The sequence below is a fragment of the Eutrigla gurnardus genome (assembly GCF_963514095.1).
Source record: "Eutrigla gurnardus genome assembly, chromosome: 5".
NCBI classification, from domain to species: domain Eukaryota; kingdom Metazoa; phylum Chordata; class Actinopteri; order Perciformes; family Triglidae; genus Eutrigla; species Eutrigla gurnardus.
Genome location: NC_139919.1, coordinates 12090368 through 12115740, shown reverse-complemented (window position 1 = coordinate 12115740; position 25373 = coordinate 12090368). Strand labels below are relative to the sequence as shown.

The following is a 25373-nucleotide window of genomic DNA, read 5'->3' as shown; positions in this document are numbered from 1 at the left end:
CAGTAAGGAGAATAGCTGTGGACAGACACAGAGGTGCACACACACTCACTCACTCACTCACTCACTCACTCACTGACTTACAGACGCATCTCCAGGTGGAGACATTGGATGATTAAATGTAGCTGTTTCAGTTTCAGGTTCATGAATTACTGGGACTTTTGGAGACTACGGAGTAAAAACAATGTGCTTTTCTATTTGAGGGGGACTGCCCAACAATTCAGTTCTTGAGATACCGTGGAACCAATTTAAATTTGCTAAATTAAATTTGTTTACAGAGTGCAAACATAGTGAATAAGACAAGAGTGTTTGTCATGACAAGAGTTGACATGATGAGGTTCCCCCGTTCTTGACTGCACATAAACCAATTATGAGATTTAATTTACAGGTCTGTAAGGCACATAAATAGTGGTACATGTAGGTCAAAGACATCGGCTTTCAAACAAATAATTGATTGTATATATTTAAAAAAAATAGATCCATGATCTAAAAATACCAAAAATGTATTTAAAAGCGCTTTAAATTAATTCTTGCCTGGTCGCCACCTGCAGGATGCAACTGTGAAATAATACATTTTCAATACTTGTGGAGTCAAACATCTGTGAAGAAGTAATATGATGAACGGATCAACAGAACAACAGTCACAGCAGGAGTCACATCAGCCTGGGTTGATCGTAGGTCATATGGAAAAGAGGTTGTTTGCAATGCAAAACTTATGTTGTGAAGAAAAAACATCTACTGCAATATTTATGCTGCTTTCTCATTTTTACAATGAGTGAAATTTCAAATGGCCTTTTATGTACCACGGGAACTTTCGAGAACCTTGAAACCTGTTAAAACGCTGCCTTGATATTTAAAAAAACCCTGGTTGTCTAGAAAAAAAGCATTCTTCTCATTCTTTTTTTTTTTTTTTTTTGGTGTGGTTTTTGTCCCACAGCTGAAACATGGCTGTGACAAGTCTTGTTCCATTACAACAGACTGTGATTTCATTATTGTTTGGGAATTTCCCTTAAGAATCTTGCAGAATATTATTAAGCCGCAAGACTTCATGAAGATCTTGGCTTTGGAAAAAGTAGAGACAATTCTTCAGATGATTTAGCTGCTACAATAATAAACATGGGCATTCCTTTCTTTATCTCGCTATCTAGAGTTTCATATACGCTGCCAAAATGAGCAAGATGTTTTTTTTCTTACCATGTGTGATATGCATGATTATACACAAGAATATTTGTTACATATCTTGTCAGGACATCGTGCTCTTGACTGTTGCTCTCCCTGTTTGTAGTTACATGATACAAGTTGTGCTAATGAAGCTGTAATCAATGGTAAGATGCTGCCTATGAGTTAAAAAATGCAGTTTTATTTGTGGCATCTAAAGCACGGTTCGGGTGTGATCAGATTTAATGTGTGCCGTTAGCTCTATGCTCACTAACGAGGACTCACACGGGTGATTGAAATGAATCTCGTTAAACGTAGACCAGGGTTCCACAGCGGAGACATCGCTGATCCGAATTCGAGGAAACTGCTGTACATAAAAGCCACACTCGCTTTAATGTATATCCTTTCCAGAAGGGTGATTCAGCTAAGCTGCACGCTCTTGACATTGAGAAACATGCAGAGTCATCATTAGTGTTATGAGTAACACCTGTGCTTTTTATACATAGAATGTCTGTAAACTGCTGCTTTTTATTGGAGAGCTACCCTGGTGTTTACATACTACACTGATAAAACAACTACAGGTCATTCAGTATTAACACATTTTTTTTTTATGGCAGCAGAACCAGCTGTAAACACAAACACGTATATATTATCAGATCACACAGTTGTTGTGGCCAAATTTAACAAATAGACACTCTCATTCCCAACATACGGACCCCTTGGCATCACGTTTTAATCACTGAGGTTTAGGTATAGTAAAAGATCGTGGTTTTGGGGTTAAAATAAGTATTTTATACTTTACATAACATAACTTGGGACACTAGCAGCACTCTCCTATGTTTTTTGAACCATCCAATCACCCGCCCTCCTATCTACGCAGACTTTCCCGCTCTTGACACATATGGGTTCACATTGGAGTTACTTGAAAGTTTGGTGCGTTTCATACAGATGCTAAAAGGTGCTTTGTTTGTCGGTTTCAAACACCAAGGCCATGAGGAATGAGAGCAGGCTGGGTCACCACCTGACTTATGAGGGAAATCAGAGCTAACAAAATCTCCATTATGCTCACAAGCTAACTGCTAACTTGGTCTGTCTGCTCGGCGGTGCTGAGCAGCTAACAAACCAGTTTGTTCATCAGAGATTATTTTGCTGAAAATGGCTGTCTGCTCCGGCTTGAATAGCTTGAAATACAAAGTGGATGTGCAACATAAAAGCTCACACACCACCTGAGATGCCACAGGTTCATGCTAGCTTAGCCAAGTGCAATGTGCATACTGACAACATAGCCCAAAAAAAAAACTATCTTTCACTCGAGAGGGATCACAGTAGGTGAATACCTCTTCTGTTGTTGACTTTCTTCAATCGCACCCTCCCAGGGTTCGTCCAGTCGTGGCGAAGTGCTATTGGCAGCCTGTGTTGCTGTGATTGGTGGTGTTGATACGTTTCATTAAGAGGTAACTCTAGCTGCTCATATCTCTGTTTCATCCTCACAGAGTCTCCTGGGAGCATGCTCGAAAACAAAGGCTGCAGGGTCCTTTGTGGGGTACACTTAGGACTGGTTCAGTTTACTGTAAACACACTGGCAGGGGCACCGCAGAGGTCACGTATGAGTGTTTGTGTGTGGGTGTGGAAGCTTTTGTCACAGTGCTTTCATAGAGTTAAGTTGCAGTTGGTGATGGAGGATGAAGAGATGGGGGAAAGAACACATCTCTTAAGAAAACTACAGAGGAAGCAGACAGGAATTTCGATGGTGCAGTAATTTAAATGGAAATGAGTGAGTTTGACCAGTGTCTTTTACATTTAGCAATACATCATGTCATTTTGATGATACATTAATATGGTCTGAAAAGAGCTCAGTACTCAGAAATGTATTCTTTAAAGTATAATGTCTTATCTTATTTTTAGGAGTGTTTTGATATTTGATACAAATGGTTATATCGTCACTTTTTCCATGCAGTGTTACAGAGGTTCTCAAAGAACCCCTTACAAGATAGAAAATAAACCGGGGACTCCCTTAATTGTGTTGCCACAAACTGGCTCAGGGAATATGACAGGGAGGGATTAAGTGCTAGGTTATACTTGAAACAAACATGATTTAACTCTAATGAATAAGGGATTGTGTGGATCAGAAGTTTCAGCAAGTAAAAGTAGCACATGAATGTGTGCTCTGTGTGCTGTGTTGGTGTTGAAGCAGAACCAAAAGAAGGAGATGCATGGTCGATGTCAGCTGTGGGAAGTGGGCTCGAGAGACATGGACCAGTTTTTATAGCCTGGAAGGCCCATGTGAGCTTAATCAAGCTAACGACCCTCCTATGTCAGCCAACATGGTTGGCCAGGACAAGATAGTGGGAGGGGCATCACAAGGTCCTTTGGAATCATTTGATATAGTCTATTTTTCACACTTCTATAGCCCTAGTTATGTGGAGGAACATCACAAGAGAAATGTATTAGAACAGAGGTCCTCAACATTTTTTACAATAATGTACCCCAATCATTTAATAATTAATTAAATAATGTCAGTCAAAAATCCATTAAACTAATTCTGTTAATGCAGCCCAGTCTGTTCTGGTCTATTGGTTTCATGTACAGGGACACACATTGTAACATAACTGCAACAATGACGTTTTTCCAAAAACCTAAGTGTTTTTTTTTTATTAAATCGACTTGTACTTAGTACTTCTGTTTCCTGAACCCAACTTTTTGTAGTGTGATGTCATCCAGAAATATGTTGCGGGTATAAAAGATAATTCTTATTGTAAAACATTAGTTTCAAATTTGCAATAAGCGCCACAATAAAATGTGGAAAATGCATGTCCATGTACACCAATCATAGATTTCAATCTCACGACTATTTCACTATTTTTGCCTTGAAACTGTGTTGGTTAATGACGGCTCACTTCCATCAAGTTCCCCAGATGAGGTTTTTTTTCCATAAATCATTCATTTTAATCACTTAAACACATTTTAACCTCTCTTTTTCTTGTTGACATACATAACAGTTGTAATGTCCCTTTAAACGGTGTGTAACTGCTGGGTTGAGAGGTATGGTAGTACAAACAGCAATATGAGGAAATCTGTTGTCGGCTCCAGCAGTGACCTATCAGAGAAGGCAAGTTAATTGTTGGCTAACTAGTTTGCGGGTGATCAACTCTGAGAAGATTTATTTGGTGTTTGCCGTTTGTCACCTTGACCCTCGGCCGTTCTACAAACAGTATGGAGGTACAGACTTTGATGAGGCTCTCTGTGTGTTTACGCTTGTAGCTTTTCCGACAAGAGGTCAACCAGTCAACTAGGTGCTGAGGGAACAATTTTTCACAGGCTTTGATTTGCCTGTGAGCAAGTTGGCAAGTATGCTTTCAAAGTCCAGTAGTCTGCAGTCCCAGCAGACCACCACAAAGGAGCTAATCCCCGCTATCACAGCCAGCGCAAACACATTAGCCACACAACATCAACACTGCACTCAAGAGCCCCATTGACAAATCCTCCCTGCTTTCTCAATGAAATTCAGGCGAGGAGCCACGATGTTCTTTTCCCAGCAAATCAAGAAGCCCAAATGTTGAAATTCAAGATGCTGTGAAGACTGTTGAAGGCTGCAGAATTTTCATTAAAAAAACAATAATTTAATAGAATTCTTATATCAGTGTTTGTTTTTGACACATTAACTCTTGGCTAAGGGCAAGACTGATGAACAAAACACAAGAATAGATAAGGTCTGTTTGCAAAATATACTTTTTCGATATATGTTTAAACATTTGTTTGCTACCTTTGCTGGCCTCACAGTTGCAGGTCCTCTCAGCCTAAGGCTGCATGTTGATTGGAATCAGACAGGCCATCAGGAGGACGGGCAAATGGTGTGACATGAACTTGACCGAGGCAAAGTTACAATAAACTTCCTTCCTCAAGGCTGCAAATATTTTGCAGTTTTAATTGTACAATCCACAGTTTCTATAATATATAATCACTTCATGGACAGCTACATATTTTTGGAGCAGGATTGTGCCTCCATATTTGCCTGTCTATAGTCTGTTTCCCACTGGACAGAAAACCCACAAACACCCAATAACATCTGGCTTTTGTCTTCAGTGGGAAAGGTTACAACGGGCAATTCCAGGGACAAATAGCTCTGCAGTAGTCATGGGTGTTTATCAACCCCAGCTCCGATCAGCAGTGACGGAAAAATGATCAGCAGTGACGGAAAAATGACACCCATGTGGACACACCCATTTTAGCCCCTTCGTGTTGCTATGTGACACATGTTGAAGTGAAAATATATTAAATAAAATCAACAGGGATTTAGACAATTATTATTATTTATTAATGTATCAAACATACAACAGTATGCTCTCCTCAAAGCCACCAGACTCCAGTCGGACATCAGTACTTTTACCTTGGTCAGAGTCTGCTTGAGGTGGGCAGAGGGCCATTGGTTGGGTCAAACAAACACAGGAAGTTTGTCCAGGAGACTGTTCTTCATGTGCCATGCAAAACTAAAAGGTAAAAGTTGTCATTTTTTTAGTTATTAGGGTGCACTCACATGAGGGCCAGTTGAACAGGGAGCGGAGCAGATTTTGGACAGAATGCAGAGCTGCATTTTTATCATAAAAGTCCGGTTCCGCTCCGGTACCGCTCACACCAGTTTGAAGCCCAAGCCAGACCCAGAATCCCGCTGTGTCCAAGACAGTTATCAACAATATTTTTAGTCAGAAATCGTCTGAATAGCGGGGGGAGATTTGTGTGGGACGGCCTATGGGTTAAAGCCTACATCCATATTGTGTACCTGTGCATGTGCTCGTGCATGAACCGTCAACCTTTCCAATCGGGCCTGGACCGAGGAAGCGTACGCTTCTGAGGCCCAGAACGGATCGCTCACACTAGTCAAACAATCTGGACTTAAGGCTCAATCGTGCCTGGGCACAGAACGGTTGGCCTCCAGTGAGTGCGCCCTCAATCACACAAGTGGTTTGTGTTGTTAGTCACGCGAGTTGGTTGCCATGCAACTCATTTGTAACTTGGTGATGACGTGAGTTGATAGAAAGTAAAGTTAAGGTCAACCACTTTTTTTTTTTGGTCTAAACTAAGGGTCTGATTGCCTAATCCTAACTTTTTGCGAAGATGGAACATGGAAGTCTTTTTTGAAAAGACACTATGCATGTAGGTGTGTGTTTAATGACGCCAGTCTGACATGACACAAAAATAGCACTAGAGGCAAACCTTTTGCGTTGGTTGTTGATGCAAAGAAGCACTCAACCGACATGAGTGAGAATGTGTTGGATCGTCGTAAAACACGCTTCATTCAAACTCGACAGAAACAACATAAAACTCATCAAACCCACCACAACTCCAACAAGTACCAACTCTGGTTTGAGGGTTTGAAAGAGAGAACAGATATGTAAAAAGAAGTAACACTGTTTCTTCACCCTGCTTCTGGTGCTGGCTGGTGGATTGGTGACATTGAACGTGACACACCAGGGAAAGGACCCAGAATGACCAGTGCCATAATCACAATGGGCGGGTTTTCTCTTGTACATTTTGGTGGAAAAGGGGGCATACGTGTGGTGGCAGAACAGAGGAACCTGCCAGAACTCGGTCCCCCTGTAGCAGCCAATCAGACAGCAGTACTGCATGATGTTCCACCTCTCTCTGTGACTCTGTTGGCACCACACCTTGCAATCAGGCCACTGAAAAGTGTCTGAAAATAATTAGTGTCGAGCTCCTGAGAGGACGTCATCAGAGGCACAATGGGGAGTAGGCCGCGAGCCTTTGGGCCCCCCCTGAGGGTGCCGGCTCCCGAGAGAGAGCCCTGTGGACTCCCAGCTGTTCTATGCAACATGCTGAACAGTAGGGGGTCGCCCTGTGTTTGTTTAAAACTAACAGGAGTCCCATTAAAGCCCTGACTCCCCTCATTTAGGACTGCCATGGGGACACAAAGGACAGCCCTGGGAAGCGGCACGTTGCAAGGGACACCAATTATTGAGTCGAGGACACAGGCCAGCTTGTTCGTGCTCAGGGACATGTCAACTCGTTGGACGACCCCCTCCGTCAAACCCATTGACCAGAGCGCACAGAGAGGCATCTTAATTGGTGTTGGGCAAACAGATTTTGTCACAAAGTTGCAAAGGAAGCTAAGTAGCTGAATGTTCACATTGTCCAACCCCTGACCTGAGCTTCAGGGGCCGCTCCGAGACATCATTATGCTCCATTACTTTGAGTAATCGTCTCAGACTCGTCCTATACCGCAGCGGGGAATCCAGGACAGCAATTAAAAGCAATATTCTGGCAATAACAACGGTGTAAATAAAAAGTGAGCCCTTTTCTCTTTGTACAATGATATGATAGTGGCGAGGGGTAATATTTGGCACAGGAAGTAGCTGGTAGGGTCTTTGGGCGGCACCATGTTGAGGTTTTTTTTCTGACAATGTGGAGTTTTCGTCTCAGTCTTCTTCTTTGCTCCAACCTGTCCGCCCCCCCTTTTCCTCTCCAACTCCATCCCCTCGCTGGACCCCCAGAGCCCCCGCACTTCCCTCCCTCTCTGCCTCTTTCATTCTGTTTTAAAAGGGATTCTGTGAGAGGGAATCACTTGACATCATTAGTTTTGGAGAGCGGCCACCATGGCAGGGTTGCTTGTCTTGGCTCATGAAAACATATGTCAGATTAGCAGCAGAGGACCTGTGTTCCGACCTCAGGTGAAAGGTCCACATGAGTGTTTTTTTCTTTTGCTTTTGTTTCCTACTGTTCTTCCTCCTCTCTCTCTAAACCCACCCACCAAGTACAGCATGCAGCCCTCGTATACTGTGACATAAAAACAAACACCAGTAAGAGGGCAATGTCTTTAACTAAAAGCTCCTCTAACTAGCTTTTAATTGAAAATTAAGTCTTAAATGTAATTACATATTCCATGCACAAAAATGTGTCTCCCCACTGTGATTGCAGCAAACAGATAAAAACATGAAGTGAAAAGTAAATGAATGAATAGATTTTGTTCAATTCTGCTTGGTGGACACCTTAGCCTAGTTTTAATTAAACATAAAAACAAACATGGTATTTGAACATGTTTAATGTTTAATGTTAGTTTAAATTTGCATATGAGGTTATGCTCATTTTACAAAAATGTGTCACCTGTCTGTTGTGATTTAGAGGCTATTTTTGTGAAATGCTTTTTTTTCCTACAGCAGCCAGACAGCACAGCGCTGCAACGTATTCTCATTCAGCGGTTCATATGATCTAATCATTTTGGTATTCCTTCCTACAAATGTCCAACAAGAGGAGGGATCAGGGCATTTACATGAGCAAAGGTGGCATTAAAGCAACAAAACTATATATGGGCTGCTACTTGTATAGTGGGAGCAAATCCATCTGATTGACTGATGTCACACAACGATGGAAGCAGAAAAATAAACTATTAAGCAAAGGGAAGCTTAACGTAAATTTGCATGTATTTCATTAAAAATAATATACAATTATGAAGTCAAATCTATTCTGCATGTACATTGATGTCAAAATATGTAATTATGTAGCTGGTTAGGATAAACAATCTCTTCTCTGCACAAAAGAGCCTACCCTCTGTGACAGCTTCATTTGACTTCCTCTTGATGCTTAGAAGCTGTGAATGCATTTGGTTTTGCATTTTGCTCGTCTTCAGACAATTTGCTCCTTTTTAAATGTGTCTCTTTTAAAATGTTTGTCTTCCATTTCAGTGGTTTGATGCATTGGTCTTTTGTTTTGATCCTCTCATTGATTTGGCAGCAACATGGTGAGCTGTATAATATAAAACTATCCATGTAATTCTGACTGTCACAGCGAAGGGAATACTCAAACAGGCATCCAACCAAAATGTGGTGCAGCAGGAAGGTTACAGGCAAACAGACGACCACATAACAACGACGACGAACAAAGAAAGAAGGAACTGGAGCTGCTATATGTAGTGAATGACTGATTGAAGAAGTGGGGACAGGTGAGCAGGAGGTCAGGTGACTGCAGGGCTAACGAGGGACGGTGAAATAATCAGGGTGGGGCAGATGATCAAAACTGGTGGGAAAACACACATACAGGAAGTGAAGTGATCACAAGGTGAGCTACAAAATAAAACAGGAAACACTAAACATGAATGAAACAGGATGAAGCAGGGAAGGTTATGACAATAATTTATTTCGTTCTGACTAACTTGGAAGAGAAATCAAACTAAGCTCTCCACACTAACACACCTGAGACACATTTGCATTTCTTCTAAACATTGTTTTGACATCTGTGGAGCTCCAGACAGGTGGAGCTTACCAGCTCAGGTGCTCACATGTCAGGTAAGTTGCCGCTTGCTGAACTAATGTGATTTTCAAAAAAGCTCCAGCACTCCGGTCCTGGCACTCGCTGCTTTGCTTTACGTAACAAACTCCCAAATCTGGCACTCGTGCAGACTTAAACAACTCTTAAAAGTACTTTCACATAATATGGGAATATGCATAAAAGGATACAAATGCATCTATTCATTTGTTGATGTACGATCTATTCCCAAAAGCAAATCATTGTTGTGTCCTGATATTTTCCAATACTGGAAAAAAGGCGTCACGACTTAAAAATTTGGCCTTGATAGAATCAAACGGCTTCTGCCCATTGGTGGGAAAGTGCTGATTAATTGTGTCGTAGCCCTGTGAGAAAGTACGCCCAGCGCAAAGCACTAATTATGGGCCCTGCCTGGCCGAGAGAAAAGGGGGCAAAACTCTCAACAAAGGCTCATCTCATATCTCAAGACAATGAGGAGCCAAAAGAATAGGAGAAAGGAGAAGTTAATGAGCTGTGTCACCTGGCATCTGTTGATGCTGCCTGGGACGAGGCCTGGCTGGTGTGTGTCTGTGTTTGTGTACATGTGAGAGAGACACAAAGTGTTTATGTGTGTTAACGTGCGCTCCGTCGCTGTGTTTTCTTCCTGCGACATTAAGACAGGACAATGCTGCAAGGAGAAGTCAGAAGCCCAAGGTGTGACGGAAAATGTTTTTTCCGTGTGTGTGTGTGTGGGTGTGAGAGTGTGAATGTGTATGTGTGAGCAGCCTGTTTTAAGGGACCCCAAAATCAAAAGTACATATTTTTCCTCTTATCTCTATCAGCCTTTATTGTTTTGGTGGGAGTGAAACCAAAAAAATATATTTGAAAAACCCAGCAACTGTTATTTCTTTCCAGAAATCATGACCCGGTCGCTCAAGTTAATCCACACATCTCCATTGTGAGCGGTTTAATGTAGGGACTATTTTCTTTCCACCGAACCACACTGGTTTCAGTTCATCCGCTGTCATGCAGTTACCCATCAAATCCAAGGACACATCAGTGCAGATGCAAATTCCTGCCCAAAAATTCAAAGTCAAAACTCTCTAATAATAGGCAAAATTACTTTCTATAACACATTATAGTTTGGGCCGTTTACCATCGAGTCTGCTATTTGACTGCTTTGGAATAATGCTGACACACTAAACCTACTGACCGTCATTTTGACCCTTATTCATAACACACTGGCCACATGTTGTTATGAGGAGAACACAGAAGAGGTCTGGCTTTCCAGAAACTGTATGTACAGTAAGCACATTTGTAATCCTGTAAAAACACAACTCAGCCATGTGTTCAAAAATACTTTGTGAAATCCACATTGGGAAACACTGTGATCCTCAGTCAGAAAAGGCGACCAGTCGACTGTGGTTTAGCGTTTAGCGTGAGTTAGGAGGGCGGCAGCGGCAAATCGTGTTTTGACAGCGAGTGACGTGACGTGAAACTACATTTAATGACACGAGGTATATTATAACTTGAATTCTGTTTTCTGTTTTGTTTGGCGTCGGACAATTTCAGTGATATTCGGAGAGACAAAACGTGTTTCATGTCTCTCACAGAACAAATTTCTGTTGACAGGGCTAATTGCTAAGTGTGTGGTTGCTGATCTCGAGGCCAAAGAACCACTTTTGGTCGTTCCACTGAAATTTGTATAACTTATGCAGAACCACAGTTTTTTCTCTACATTGACGCTGCTTTCTGGCCATACTGTATGCATTGTACGCAGTTCCAGCGTGCTGAGATTTTCTAATAATAGAATAGAAAACTACTTGGCAACGAAAGATTCCACCTCCTTCTGAAAAGGGGGCCGGGCTTTGCAAACTCTATGTTTCATTTTGAAGTTATTGGTCCAGTTCCAAGACCATCTAGCCTCCAATGATCAAAGGTTGAGTCAGAGAAAAGCCTAGCGGGAGGCTTATGCAAAATGTCGTCTCCTTATTGCGAACCGGCCCGACACGTTGGAAACCATTGGCGCTCGTTTAAATGTCAATATACCCAGATGCAGTGTGGCTGTGCTTGGTCAAGTTTGAAGTATGTGGATGGTAAAAAAAAAGAAAAAGAAAAGCTTCTCGCTCGCATAAATAGAATTTGGAGGGTTTCGAAAGTTGCATTGATTAAATACCTCAACCGAGGTGATTTGAACTCCCTGTACTAAAAGTATTTATTTCTACCTTGTTACTAGGACACATTTAATACATATTATTGTCTGGGATTGCCATCTGCAGCAATAAATGCTCATCATTCTCATACAGAGGAGGTAATAAGCAGTTGAAAGAGATGACGACAAGATGAAGGGACATTCCTTGACACCAAGCAGTCATCTCAGCTACTTCTCCCCCCGAGACAAGCAGGATCCTCACGCTGATCCATTATGTTAATGGTGAATTACTGGGTCACACATCAAGCACTATGTTTCCACCTTTTAAAAGCAGGCCAGACGTCCAAAATCCCATGACGGAACGGGGGGACTTCTGGGTCTGTTGGCGGTAACTACCGGAGCAGAGGGGGCTGATAGCATCGCGAGGAATTTAAACAAAAGTATTTTTTTCTCCCTCAAAGCCGCCATCTTTCAGTCTGACGGTTACTGTAAACATCATTCCAGCACACGGCATTATAAGACATGCTACTCCACATTCCTTTAGCGCTTTTAAAAGATGGAAACATTTCTAAAATATTGTATGTTTACTGGTCCGGAGAACAGAGGTTTTACATCAAAGTAAGTTGTGTTTTAGGTGCTCAAAGGTAAGGTTACGTCTCTTAAATCGACACAAATAATTGTATTGTTTTTTTTGTCTTTTTTCTTGCATTGTGAATTTCTTCACTCTCTATGACCGTCTTGTGGTTTATGGTGTAATATTTAATCCCATTCCATTAATCCGTGAGTATTTTAGTTTTTGACACTGAAAAAGGAACCCATGCAGAGATAAAATGTTGCCAGAAATTATAATTATGTAATGATAGCGATGTTTAAAAAAAGCCCAAACTGCCCTTCGCTGTGATATAAAAAGCTTTCAGAGATGTTGCAATAGGCATTTCTCAATTTAAAAACCACTGACCTTAAAAGCAGTCCTCACACTTCGGGTTTGTATATAAAAATGCATACCTTGGCAGTATGCAGAGAAGGGAATGTACTCTACGTCCAACCCACCGCTACCTGCAGCATCTCTCTTTTAGGCAGCACCAAATTCAGCGTGCACATCACAAAATTCCAGTCTGAGCCGGGACATAAAGGCACTTTCACCATTCTTCACGGCGCAATAAAGACATAAACTACGTCCTTTTTTTAAAATATAGTCCTCATTTTATTAACAGAGGCCAAATAAAACTCATCACATTTTATTTACAAAAAGGAGGCAATAAATATCTTAATAATAGTCATAAAATTATTTTTGCTTACATTTGTTTAAAAAAAAAATCATAAATGTGTCATGTTGTTAGTAGCAACTCATACAAAAACCTGCCAGCGAGACAGACAGGTGAATACATACTACTGGTGAAAAGAGGCTGGAGTTTTGTCGTCAGTGAGAGAAGGAATGATTGACGCGGAGGCTTTTCCCTTCGCAGACACAAACTCCACCACGTTGGTGTTGAAAGTGTCCCCGTAATCCTGGACGACGCTGGTCATCGGGGTGTAGGGGGAGAAGTCTCAATCGTCTAAATGTGGATATATGAAGTGATCGGTTGGTCGGAGCTACAGTATTCCTGTCTGTGGATCACAGGGATGAGCTTTTCACCCCAAAAAAGCATCTTTGAGACTTTTCGTCCAGCGACGATGAGCTCACAGTCAAAAGATGATTTTGGAAGAGAGAGCAAAAAAGAGCTCAGTTCAGCTCAGCGTCGAGTTGACTGAAAGGTTCTTGAGATTAACTGAACACAGACAGTCAGACTAGGTGAAGATAAACAAAAAAAAGAAGGAGGTAGAGGAAGTCTTCATCACCAGCCCCCCGTAATATCAGCCACCTCACACTCCGAAGAACCGAGGCATCCTTTTCTGGAACCACTTTTAACACGTGAGGAAGAGCTGTTAAAAAGAATCCGAGGAGGGAGACGAGAGGGATTAACCGCCGTCTCCCAAACGCCATGAAGCTGGAAGACTTTGTGGAATCATGAATCACATCAGCTGTAATATTTTTCTTTGTATTGTTTTCTTTTTTTTCTTCTTCTTCTTTTAGGTGTTAAAACAATACCGAAGCCTCGGCTGGTGCCGGACTAGTCAAAGCACGTCGTGTTTTAGCTGAATCACAGGCTGCATGGAAATGTCAAGGAAATCACACGCAGCACTCAAAAGGGTTCAGCGCATTCCAGGAGCGGCGAGTGGAGCTGAGGTTGAGAGACATATGGAAACAAAACAAAAAAGAGAGAGGGAAAGAGAGAGAGAGAGACCTGTAAAATATTGCACTCAAAGCTACACAGTTATCCCGGCAGCACAGTGTCACCTGTGACTGCCACTTCTCTCCGCTCGTCTCCATGGTGTCCGATTCCAGTGGAAAGTATGGGATCCGCGTTGTCAGGGGCAACACAAACAAAAACCGACAGGTATTCCAATAAATCTCTAGTTGGCTGATTTTTATAACATTGCGTCAGCTCCCGCTCCGGCCCCCATTGACAAAAAGAAAGTACGCCATCAGCCATGCAGTTCAAACGTAGCTGAGGACGCCGGCGACAGGAATTCTCTCAGAGGTCCTTTAGTTTATCCAGTATAAATAACATGACAGACACGTTAGCACAATGACATCAACCCAGAAGAATCCAAGAGTTAGGAAATATTCAGTCATCCTGAAATACAAAAATAAAACATCTTTGACTTTTTTTTTTTGTTCTTTCTGTCCGTCTTTCTTTTACAGAAGTGAAGTCTTTAAGGTGTTTCTTTTAAGACAAGAAGCTTGAGATTTTTCAGTTACAGTTTTGCTTTTGTTTTTTTCCCCTCCCCGAGGAAAATTAGTGCTGTCCTATTGGTCCCGTCAGTTCCTCTTGGAGTTGGGCTTTAATCGCCGAGCCCTTCGTGTCCGCTTAGTTACTGTAGTGAAACGAAACTCCCCCTGCGGGTCCTCGCTGCCCTTCGGCTGGCGCTTCATGAAGTGGACTTCCTGCTGCCTCTGCGTGGTCCGCGAGCCTTTCTTGGGCCGCCCCTTCCTGTTGAAGCCGAGGTACCATCCTTTGTACTTGGCCGACACAAGAGCTGTGTAGTTGTTCTCCAGGAATTCCTCAACAAAGACGCACTCTTGCTTCTTTCCATCGAGCTGAAAAAAGGAAGAAATGAGACGTTAATTCATTATTAACCCGTAACCTCCTTTTATCAACTTTCTGGCTTAAATCCAGTGCATCCATGAGTTGAAAAGATTAGCTTAAAGATACATTTAGGCAAGTAAAATGTCATTGAAGGGTAGCATGAGGTTTGAATCATTATTGAAAAGAAAATCTGTTGTCAATTTGGGAGTGAAAGGTTAAATGTATTCACTTTTGCATGACTAGTACCTTTACCTGCACACCTGTACTCTCTACTGCATGTTTGTAATATGAAACTACTTCCTGTCTCCTTTAATGACACACCTGAGTAGTTGTTTGGTTGTAAAGGAATAGTTTGACATTAAGGGTAACGGGTTCACTTTCTTGACAAGTTAGAAAAAACTCCATAGCAATTCAATGTCTGTACGCTAAATATGTAGCGAGAGCTAGCTTAGCATCTTCAGATAACCAAGTGGTTTCAATCCAACTGCCTGCAACAAGTGTACTTCCCAAAATGTGAAACTATTGCTTTAAGATATTGAGTTATATATTATTTATAGACATGTTAAATGTGTCAAGCGATTCTACAATCAACTTCTATAGAAGAAAGTAGTTCCTGTAGAACTGTGGATTATCTGAGGTAACAGCACAGTGTAGAAAAATAGTGCTGCTGAACTTTTAAAATAGGGTGGTAGGGTGGCATATCTCAAAAACTGGGCAGATTAACTTAAACTTTTTGCATGTTTTCATAGTAATAGGTGTTAGTCAGATTTTTTTTTTCATCATTTGGTGAAAAGGTGAAAATCTCGATGCAAACACTGGGGAGTTAAATGGAATTTGTCCAAAAATGTCTGTGATTTACACTTATTTTTATCATTAAACAAGCTGAAAGCCGCCAGCAATCAATAATTTGAACGTCACTTTATCCGATTATTAAAATAATCATCGAGTGTTTTAAAGGCGGAAGTCTTTCTTTAAACAACTGAGGCCCCGGCAACTTCAACCCAAAACGGCATGTTTCTAACAGATGACCACGATGAGAGAGTGAAAACGTGTGTGTGAATAACTGCCGCCCCTCGGATGCTGACAGCATGAGTTATTGATGCAACACAACCACACGTGTGCCTCCACAGTTTTCATACATTAACTTCTTTTCCATATCGAAAGCGGTCGTCCGCGGAGTCGCATGCGGTCATCCCGCGCCCGTGGCCACCTGGTGTGACTAAGTGATATAATTGCAATGGCATTCCTCCTAAGTGACCATTAGTCTCTCAATGCATTGTGGTGATTGCAGGCTGTAATTGACTGATCGAGTGTCAAAGGAGTAGGCCGATTACGTAATGGAAGAAGGGCTGCGAGTTATCAAAGGGGTTTTGTTGGGGTGTACCAAAACAGCAGGAGAAAGCAGATCTCAGGCTGCGTTCAATTCCGCCTGGAATAGGAGCTCCACTTAAAATATTCATTTTGATATCCAGTCTTTTTTTGATATAATTATAATGTATCCAAAAACCAACAGACACTCACCCTTCCGACTATTTTGCCCTTCTCGTTCATGCAAATGTAGTGGTCACTCTCTTTTCCTTTAATCCGAATGTGGCTCCCGAAGGTTTCTGTCTCGACGGAAAGAAGAGCTGGAAGAGAAAAGGAAAGGTAGACTCTGTTAGGGACTTGTATTCCACCTTCCACTCACATGCACAAGGGACACGAGGGTTCCATATATTTAAACATATCTGGTATGTTCATCTCAATTATGACGCCTGGGCTCCTGCACATACAACAACTACTATAGATATTTAGTTGAAAATGTGAACTGATGGAATTGCTTGCAGTAGTTGGGGTGATTAAGTTGCTATTTCATTTTACCACAAAGCAAGGCTTTTGATCCAGGACTTGCATATTTGTGATTTTGGGCCGTATGAATACATTGACTTGACACAAACTGCATAATTCATTCTGTGAATGTGGGAAAGTGTGATGTTTTAACCTGTTTTCTAACAAAGCATGAACAAAAAAGAGTTATGGGTCTCCGGAGCAAGTAGTTATTTCAAAGGTATATTGAGTGTATGTCTTTCTTTACACAATACCATTTATGCACCAAAACAACACTTCAGCCTGACACAACCGTAATCCACTCTCGAGACGCAACCCGGCGGCTCTTTTATCCCCCCGCCCCCCCCCGAACCCAAATGTTAACCCCCGCGAGGTCACCTTTGTCTCTGCTCGCCCCTCGACCAGCAAAGAGATCTGCCAAACATTTGTGGAGCGGTTATGTGCCCCTCAGGATTAGGTTTCAAGTTCCCTTTAGTCTGTGCTCACTCAATCAAAAAGTTAAGATGATCCATTTGTTTAACACACAGGGCCATTCAGTGGCGCTCAAGGGAGCAGAGGAAGAATAGGCGAAGGGGATGGGATGGGCTCGAGGGCAGAAGTAACTCCCCCCCCCCCTTAAATCCAACCTTGGGAGGAAAGTAGGAAGAAGAAAACCTGTCTCAAAGGTGAAACTCTAGAAGTTATTCCTTCTCTTGTTTGTATGTTTTATTCGGGAGCTAAAGAACATCACTAGGGCCCTTTTATTTGGGGGTGCGTGAGAAGGAAAATACTCTGGTTTTGTCATGAAGTGGATGATGTTTAAAAAGATATTTCAGCTCTGCAAGTCTAATCAGGAGTCATTTGACAACACTTTGGCTTTCTCACTCGTAGCCGGTTTTGCACGGAGACCCAAAATTCAACCTCAAATATGAAGCCGCAACTCAGACGATCAGATTAAACAATATTTTCCTCCTTCCACCCTTTGTCAGTGAACCCTAATATAAAATATGAATGGAGACATTTCATCTGAACGGCACCCACAAGTGAATATCTTTGAGTCAGCGAGAGGTCAGTGTGATGGTTTGTATATTAAGTCTTCAAACAGTTCTCTGGCTCAACACTGATCTGGCACGTGAACGGGCAAAAATGAAGAAAATCGGAGAGAAATTTTAGAATATCTGATCAAAGTTTTAACATTAAATCCCACTTCACAGTGATTCTCTCTCTACCAGTGAAGTGTTTTCTTCCTTGGGGCAATATAAACAATGAGGGGCCGCGGCCATTTATTAACCTCAGCATGGGGTCACCTGTCAAAATAGCTGAACCTCCTACTTTAATTCCACACTGCAGCATTTATCAGTTTAAAAGCCTTTGCAGTGACCCGGCATCTGGTCCAAGGGGGCGACAGGCATCATTTATGACGGAGGCTTCTGGAAAAGGATTGTCTTAGTCTCTTAGAAATAATGAATATGCTGAGCTAATACCCAGAAGAATGATAACACCCGCACTTTGGCTGCACTGATGCGGACTTAGTGGCCCTAAAGCTCGACGTCGAAGCTACATATTTCTTCGGCGGCGCTCTGTGGCCTTCAGCCGTGAAGCTGCAGCGACCGAGAGAGGATCAGAGCAAGGGGAGAATCTTCTGGAGCGTTATTAGTGAGTGCAAAGGAGTTCACAGGTGCCAGGTACTGCAGCTGGATGGGGAGGAGGAGGTGGAAGAGGAGGAGGTGGGGGACAGGAGGAGGAGGAGGAGGGGCGGAGGGTAGAATTGGCAAGGCCTCATGGGAAAAATTGGATCTGCTTCCACTCAAGCTCTAACAAGCAGTGAGGAAACTTCGCCTCGGCGCATCTGTGACTGAACACACTCACTCAGAGGCATTCAAGACCAGCAATTTTAGAGCCGTGAGTCAGCTGTTATGAGCAAAATATCTGCAGGAGAGCACAAAACAAGTCCTGCTGTTTTGTGCCGCGGCATCAAAGAGCGCTTCGATGACCATCAATTTACTCATCCGGCGCGTTTGTTTTCATTTGAACATTTGAACAAGTCGGTGCAGAGATGTTTAAGGTTGATGGGGGCATATCTGGAAATGTAAAACTAAATCTGTCAAATGCTTTCTTAATGCTTAAACAAGTTGGCGAGAAGCACTTTGGCACGAGCCTGCTAGCACACATCCAACATTAAATGTGACAATGATCATGCAAACCAGTGTGAAGTGATGAAAATGAAATTTTCTTTTCCTATCAAGTTGAAGGACGGTAGTTTTATGACTTCAATGATTTGCATTTCATTGATTTCTTTAAAAGCTCACCTAAAACTCATAAACCAACAGTAAAGACATTTTTAAAGAATGACAAACCAACAAGTGTGTTTTTGTACCATATTAGGCATTCTGGCAAAGAATCCACACTGTTGGCCTATAAATCTATTAAGGTAAACGTATACTTGCTCTGGATCCCCAAATGCTACAGTAAACATCCACTGCAAGGTCGGCAATTTCATAATGTCTCCAGCCACTCCAACCAGTAGTTGGTGACTTACGAAAGTCACCATCCACTTTGCCCGAGCCAATCACAGAGCACGGGAAATGGCCTCCATGCAATGAGTAGTAAACAGTGTGGAGGAGAGAGAGAGAAGCACCAACATCTGGCTGCTGAGTGGCTGTGATTCCTCCTCCTGTTATAACGAACTAGTGTCAGGTGAGATGCACAGGAGTTCTCCCATACCATACTTGCCCCCATCATCTCCGTTGGCGTTGACTTTCTTCCCCAGGATCTGGACGTGTTTCCCCGTGGTCCTGCTGTAGAGCTGGTAGACCCGGGTCTGCTTCCGGCTCAGGTCGTCCGGGTTCCTCGTGTGGTTCTCGATGTAAAACCTGAAATCAGCAGTGGTCTGCTGGGATTCCTGCACGGAGGGGCGTGAGACAGGGAGGAAACAGAGAGAGAGACAGGAAAAAGAAGGAGAGACAGACGGTGAGAGATCGTCACGGCACAGGTGTTGATAGTAATGTGTGCTGCTGCTTTTATGGGCCCTGTGTCAAAAAGAAAATTGTGCTTCGGGGGCCCGAACACTGAGATACCGAGCAGGAAATTGTGGCTGCGGCCCTTTAGTGTTTCTGTTCTGGCTTTCAAACACATTTTATATGGATTGCGTTTACAAGCTGATAACTACGTGCACGGTGTGTTAATGAAGTCACCGTTTGAGTAAAAATCCCACAGAACAAGTGCAAAGGCCTACGGTGCAGCCTTCTGTTGCTTCATATTGAGACAGCCGCATACTATGTGCCCCGGGCCATATTGAGAAACCTGTACTCCATTTCCACAAGCAAGCAGGCCACTAGCAATTATACACCTGAAGCATCCAGACCTGTTGCACTATCATCAAACAAATATCTGCCTGCAGGCCAAGTAGGGTCCATAAATTAGGAAACGCAGCAGGCGGAAGGCGAGACTGAGAGATGGCAAGAGGCTCCTTGAACCACACGAAGAAAAAAAAAACCTTGTAGGAGGACTTCTTGGATCAAATTGTCCGAATCCACCTTTCAGGATTCACTCGCCTGCTGTTTACGAGTCACCTCTCGACCGGACCGTAAAAAAGAGAGGAAATCACCGACTGCGACGGCACGTCAGAAAAGCAACTGTGTCACCCAACATGTGGAAGTGCGAGAGGAAACGTATACTTTCAGAAGCCCTGGAATCTCAGTTCACGCCAAGATCCCATTTCCCCAGCTGTATGGTGCGGTAATTGCACAGTAATGGCTTTTTATGTGGCTGTTCTCAGGTGGCTAATTATATACACATTACATACCCCGAGTCCTTGTTATTCTAACTTCAGTGAATTAATGATATGTAGCAAACATGATGGGAGATTGTGGCTTCGGAAGAACAAATCCTTAAACTTGCAAAGAGCAAATGTTATCGATGGCTCCAGGTGTCGTTCAATAACCTGCGGGAGGACAACGTCCACAAAGAAGGGGTCCTTCGGGTTGGACCCACGCCGTAACCCCAGATGCAACCGCTCAACCTCCCAGAAACCAAAACGGAGAGTCAGGATGTCGACACAAGGACCTTGCCCTCACATGCCCAACAGATTATAAAATCTATCATTAGGCAGCATTTCTGGGCCATGTTTGGACGTTTGAAATAGGAAGGACTTTTTGGCTCATTCTGACGTATCGGGTCTAGAAATGCGGTCCTCAGAGGATCCAGCCCCTGATCTGGGACGCAGCTTCTGTATCTTGACATTTAGGAAACACGCCCTTAATGTTACTTTTGGCATCAGGCGGTGCATAAAATGAGAGGCTGAATATCAGAAATGCATTACCTACTGATGCAGCTAATTTGCGGTGTTAATGTTGACTCCAAGCCATCACAACTAAAATTGGAATGGTTTTAATCATGCAATGGGATTTTTATTGGGGGAAACAATTTTTTTTTTTATGGCCAGTATCTCTTGGGAGTAGTAGATTATGCTATTTTATTCTTAAAATAAAAGTATTAAGTGGCTCACATTCACTCCAAGTCAGCATTCCAATAGCAACACAAGCTGCATGAAACAACCACTCAGCCATGACAACCATGTAATACACTGTCATGCCTTTTTTTTTTACTCCAGTCAATATAATAGGTCAGTAAAATGATTCAAGCCCTACAAAGACAACCCTGTTCCCATAGTCGCCCTCAACCAAGAGATTTACCAAGAGCCACATTTACATCAGATCAGGGACCCGGTAACAAAATGCAGTCTATTCAGTTCAAGCATGGATTTGTCGTTTTCAACACACCTGCGTGAGACGTTAAGTACAATGCACGTTACCCTAAACCTGACTGTTTTTATCGCCGCACACATGAAATCTGACCTCTGCATTTAACCCGTCCTAAGCATTTAGGAGCAGTGGGATTCAGCGTCTCGCTAAAGGACACTTCAACAAGCGGTGAGGAGGAGGAGGAGGGGGACGAGCCCCCCGGCCCCTTCAATAAATGCATCTAGACAAAATGTGTAATACGTTTACTGTATGTTGACACTAACTGGTGTTACTGGGGACCAAGGAGCTCCAACAACGGAGCTCATCTTTAAACGTTTGCTTCCCAACAGAGAGTACGACACACTGGTGATCTCACATCTGATGTTCTAAACATGTGTCTAGTAGCGGCCAAGGGAAGCTCCAGAAAAATGATGCATTTAAGGGCTGAGCAGTTAGCATGAGCAGCAGCAGCAGCAGCAGGAGCAGCAGGAGCAACGGGGGCTGAACAAACAAAGAAGCAGCACCTTCAGGACTTCTCATCCAAGGAAAGAGACGCCAATTGTGTGACTGACAAGTGATCTCCGCCCTTCACAGAACACCAAGACAAAGGATTTTAACAGCAAGGTGCGCACGCAAATGTGTTGAAAACGATGCGTCCATTTCAAAAGTCACACATCGGCGTCGTCCGTTGTCAACTTTCTCTCAACCTCAAAGCCGACGAGGAAGAACAACAACAAAAACCCTGAACACACAACAAAACGGGGACCAACTGAGCCGCTAAGGGATTTATCCCAAATCTCCCCATCTCTAAACAAACATAAAGGTGTGTTTGGTAGACAGTTGCATTTAGCATCAAGGGAAAGGCAAGCCTAAGCACATGGCTGAGGTGAACACTAGCGACAACAGATTTTTTTTCTTTTTTTGTTTTTTTTATCACACTGTCTCCTTTCTTCAAAGACACAGCATGAAAACGGATATGGTTGAAACTTCAAAAGTCTGGCACTCATCTTCACCCAGGAAGCTTAGTTGTCGCATCCATCTAAGATACACCTTGCTATCTGCCCGACACACACACACACGCAGGGTCGCACAAATCGGGGAAAGATTGCCATATGTTGGCAGTGCTTTTAAAGTTTACTTCCAACTGTGGTTGCTTCTGTTGTCTTTCCTCATGAAATCACAACCGCAGCATGACATGTAAGAGCCATTAGCCGAGTGTAGCAGCGGCGGGAAGCAGAGCGGGCCAACAACACGGAGAGGCAATGTGAGAGGGGGGCATTAAAGGGTTATTCCCGCATTTTCTTCTCCGTTTGATCATTATCGTGGAAGCACTCAAGAGAGCCATGATGCATTTCCTTTGTTTGATAAACGCCTTTATCTAATCAGACTTTTATTTCCAAAACCACAACAAACATGCAAATCACGTACTAAAACAGCTAATATATGGATATCGTTCATCGTTCATCGCCACATTCTGCGTGGAGATCATCCTGTCTTACATGTGAGCAGTGGTCAGTCGACACTATAGCTTTGTTTGGGCCAGCTCTGTTGGAATAATCAGAGCACATACTTGCATAACTTTCTAGTTTTGGGGAGTTTCAGGTTTTATTTATATTTTGTCTCTGCAATTTTTTATTTTTGTTTTATGCCTGGAACAGCAGATTTACTACAGAAGTTAGACCTGCTATCTTGTCCTTGAGAGCTAGGCTCCCCAACCACGACACATGCAACCATTAAAAAGATTTTTCTATGTATAATATTCCTCTAGTCATTTTTTGTAATCCTTTAAATATATAATTACATTAAAACTACTTATGTGAGATGCTTATTTGGAAGAAAATGCACCCCAGAAGTGGACGAGAAATAAACCCTACTTTCTTTTTTTTTAAGTCAGTCTATCCTGTTTAAATATTTAAGATCATAGCAACAGCTGAGGGGATCATTTAAAACAACAACACGTGGACAATTATGATCAAACACGTCATTGCAATGAAGTGATCAGATGGCTTTATGAGTGAAGAAGGAGCGTGCTCTCTGCATCTTATCTGAATCACAGCGCGCAATTAGGTGAGTGGACGCCTGTAAAGCATTACTGTTCAAAGTGAGACGCGACTAATAAAAACTGAGGCAACAAGCGCCAAACGAGCCCATCTGTTCAAAAGAACAACTTTTAACCCCAGGGATCTAAACATTTATTACACAATTCTGTTGTAAAACATGGAAACTGCTACTTGAACTCCAGATTCAAAACGACTGGTTTTAATTATGTTTTTGCCAGGTTGATAACAAAGCCTACTGATTGGAGATTTTACTATTTTTTTATTTTGGGTGCTAAACAGCTGATAGGATTCCGGGAAGAGTTTCCCCAGCGCTGAATTCTTTGATGTTATTTCTGTATGGCTACGGGTTGTATTATTTTAATCTCTTTCATAGGGAGGGACTATTTTTGCGGTAATTGCATTTCTATCTCGCGATGTTGCTGCTCTAATATCGGGGACGCGTAGCGTCTTCGCAGTGCTTAATTACATTTTTTATTATTTTATTTTTTACATTTATGGTACTTTTTAATGGTAGTTTTTTATTGTGCATCACTATAATATTGTTAAAATACACCACCTCTTCAGTTAATTTATTGTCATATCCTCCCTTTTGGCAATATCCTTTTGGATTTTACCATATATTTTTTCCCACAAACTTTCCTTCTAAAATTAAAGGCAATTTTTCTCTCTTCGGGACCACAATTAATATCAAAATATATAGTTTTAAATAAGAACGTCAAGCCTGCGATTGTAGGGGTGACTAAAAATGACCTAAAGCATTCATCGGCATTATTCACATGAACAAGCAGCACAGTGACATGCAAACACACACATATACACAATAAAAAAAGTTGAATGAGGGAGAAAACATACCTGTAGCTGGAAATAGAGTACCAGAAAATGTAAACACCTATATGGAGAGAGAAAAAGAGAGAAGGGAGGAGGGGAGTGAATCACACAGGCAATTCCATGAAGAATACACGCAGCCTACCTGAATGAAAGCAACGCGCAAATATGAAGCTTTTTGGCGACTTCTATTGGTAAGAATGCATGATTTTATGTGGAAGAAGAAAAAAAAAAGAAAGCAAACGGAGATGTGGAGCACTTACAGGTATATGAACCTCGAAGGCAGCACAGACATCTTGACTCGCAGAAATACACCTGCTTCCACAGATTTAAAGCCCCAGGAAAGGTTGGCGAGATCGCCCCCCTCTCTTGTGTTTTCGCTCCCTTGCGCGTCCTTTACGCGCACAACTCCGGGGGTAATTAGGAGATTGAATCCCAGTGTAAGGATAGATCACTGGAGAGCAGCAGCAGAGTCACGGAGTGCAACATTAGGTGTTTCCTTGTTGCGGGGGGGTTGGTGGTGGGGGGGAATTATCCAGAAGTTTTTTTTTTCTCTCTCTCAGTCTCCTCCGCTCCCTGAAGTCCCGCAACGTCTCCGTAAACCGGTGCCAAACGTGGAAAGGATTCAAAATTCAAACCTCTCCAAAAAGAAAATCTCCTTCGCTCAAAAAAACAAAAAAACAAAAAAAAATATCCTTCGAGTTTTGCGCACCAAGAGCCAAGTGTTCCCCACAATCCCAATCTGGCTGCTCCAGAGATCACAGCCTCCTCAACTCCGTCCGTACCTGCGGGGGACTTCTACACCTTGCATGGGGCATTTTATTCTACCAAGAACTGCGGCGGAAAAAAAGTTAAAGCGGTGAATAATAAAACGCCCTCCCACTGAACCAGCCGCTAAAAGTGGACAAACATGCGCATCCAGGCACACAAAGTTATGCTTTAAAAAAAGAAGAGGAGGAAAAGTAGTGTGGAAATCGCAGCGGATCCCTGGAGAGGTTTAGGGGGCTGATGATGGCGCAGCAGTGCCTGTCAGTGGTGTTTGTGCGTCTGCGGCTGGAGATTTGGGCACAGAGAGGCTTTTTTGTTGTTGGTGGGTGGAAACATGTCAGCGGTTTGCACCTGATAGGGTAATCTTGGAGAGACCATCAGCTTGGAGAGGTTTTTTTTTTCCTCCTCTCAGTGGGCAAAGCGTTGCGCACATGAGATCGGGAACAAGCAGATGAACAGCTTTTCCCTTTTTTTTATTAAT

General features: G+C 42.6%; 1 protein-coding gene across 1 annotated transcript; it reads right to left on the bottom strand.

Annotated features, from left to right (window-relative positions):
- Positions 1-12740: 12740 nt before the first annotated feature.
- Positions 12741-25148, bottom strand: fgf24 (fibroblast growth factor 24). The gene is made up of 5 exons (XM_084010301.1): positions 24388-25148; positions 24152-24188; positions 19222-19399; positions 16213-16319; positions 12741-14702 (listed from the first exon to the last, which is right to left on the bottom strand). Exons 1-5 carry the CDS (start codon positions 24417-24419, stop codon positions 14424-14426), a joined length of 633 nt encoding a protein of 210 aa, XP_083866427.1. The 5' UTR covers positions 24420-25148; the 3' UTR covers positions 12741-14423.
- Positions 25149-25373: the final 225 nt, after the last annotated feature.